Source organism: Phytophthora parasitica, assembly GCF_000247585.1.
Source record: "Phytophthora parasitica INRA-310 unplaced genomic scaffold supercont2.1, whole genome shotgun sequence".
Taxonomy (NCBI): domain Eukaryota; phylum Oomycota; class Peronosporomycetes; order Peronosporales; family Peronosporaceae; genus Phytophthora; species Phytophthora nicotianae.
In genome coordinates this window covers 1,164,540-1,165,553 of record NW_008634126.1, presented here as the reverse complement: position 1 = coordinate 1,165,553, position 1,014 = coordinate 1,164,540, and the positions used below count along the sequence as shown (strand labels likewise).

Genomic DNA, 1,014 nt, shown 5'->3' with positions numbered 1-1,014 from the left:
TTGCTTCGCGTGTTATCACTAGTCGCAGTTGGCTGGGCAGTTGGGCTCATAACCAAATGGAAGGGTAGATTTTATCCTCAGCTGTGCACCGCGTCGCAACGTAATGTAGTAGTGCCTCGCACTATGTAAGATTGAGAATGAATAGCGTTGTCGCTAGCTACGTAATTTCCTAGCTAGCTTGTCTGTGCGTCCGTTTCTGACAAGTCTCAGCGTTGGTTGCTGTCGACAGGTAGTTGCTGTCGTTACGTGATCGATCTCACGCAGCGCATACTGCTACTTCCGACAATACGTTCTAGACGTCTCTAGTGCCCACCAATTAATAGAACTGTAGCAGTGATGGTCGACACGAGTTTTCCCAGTCCATTCCGACTTTGCGATGACAAAAGTTTGCAACCGTAAGTGAAATTCGTCTCCCAACTCATCCGAAATCAGCTCCATGCCAAGGGCAAATTCCTTGGCAGCGTTAAACATTGCTTTTGTGTCCGCATTCTCGTGATCAAACATTGTTCTGGTGTGGTCGAGGAGATTTGACAGTATCACTTCCTTCGAGAAAATTTTCTCCTGGCGCTTAAAAACAGCCAATACATCTTCCTTAAGTTCCAAGCTACAATCCGGCAAGGGTTTCGTGTATATCCGGCGCGTACGGAGCCACTCGAACGGGTTGTAAACATGTGACATGCTGCAGTTATCGCGCTCAAATGCTGCGAGACTCTTGTTAATGGGCTCAATTAGCGATAAATCGATCTGGGTGTCCTGCCACAACCCATCGTCACGAAAAGCGGCAAGAGCGTTATCTAAAGCATCGCCTTCAAAGCTCTTAAGCAAAGCCGTTTCTGAAAAGATGCAGCGAGAATGTCTTTGTTGTGGTAAACACTGGTGATATACTTCCCGTGAGTGGACCACCGAGTAGGTACAGATAAGGAAAGACGTCGACGTATCACGACGTTTTTCCTCAACGCCTTCTGTATCCTTCGAAATCGATATGACAGTCCCCGACGAACATTGACAAAATAA

The 1,014-nt window shown here is 47.0% G+C and overlaps 1 protein-coding gene across 1 annotated transcript; it reads right to left on the bottom strand.

Moving 5' to 3' along the window:
• Window positions 1–273: 273 nt before the first annotated feature.
• Window positions 274–678, bottom strand: PPTG_20700 (hypothetical protein; the record flags this gene model as incomplete). The annotated part of the gene is made up of 1 exon (XM_008892898.1): window positions 274–678. One exon carries the CDS (start codon window positions 676–678, stop codon window positions 274–276), a length of 405 nt encoding a protein of 134 aa, XP_008891146.1.
• Between the last annotated feature and the right edge of the window lie 336 nt (window positions 679–1,014).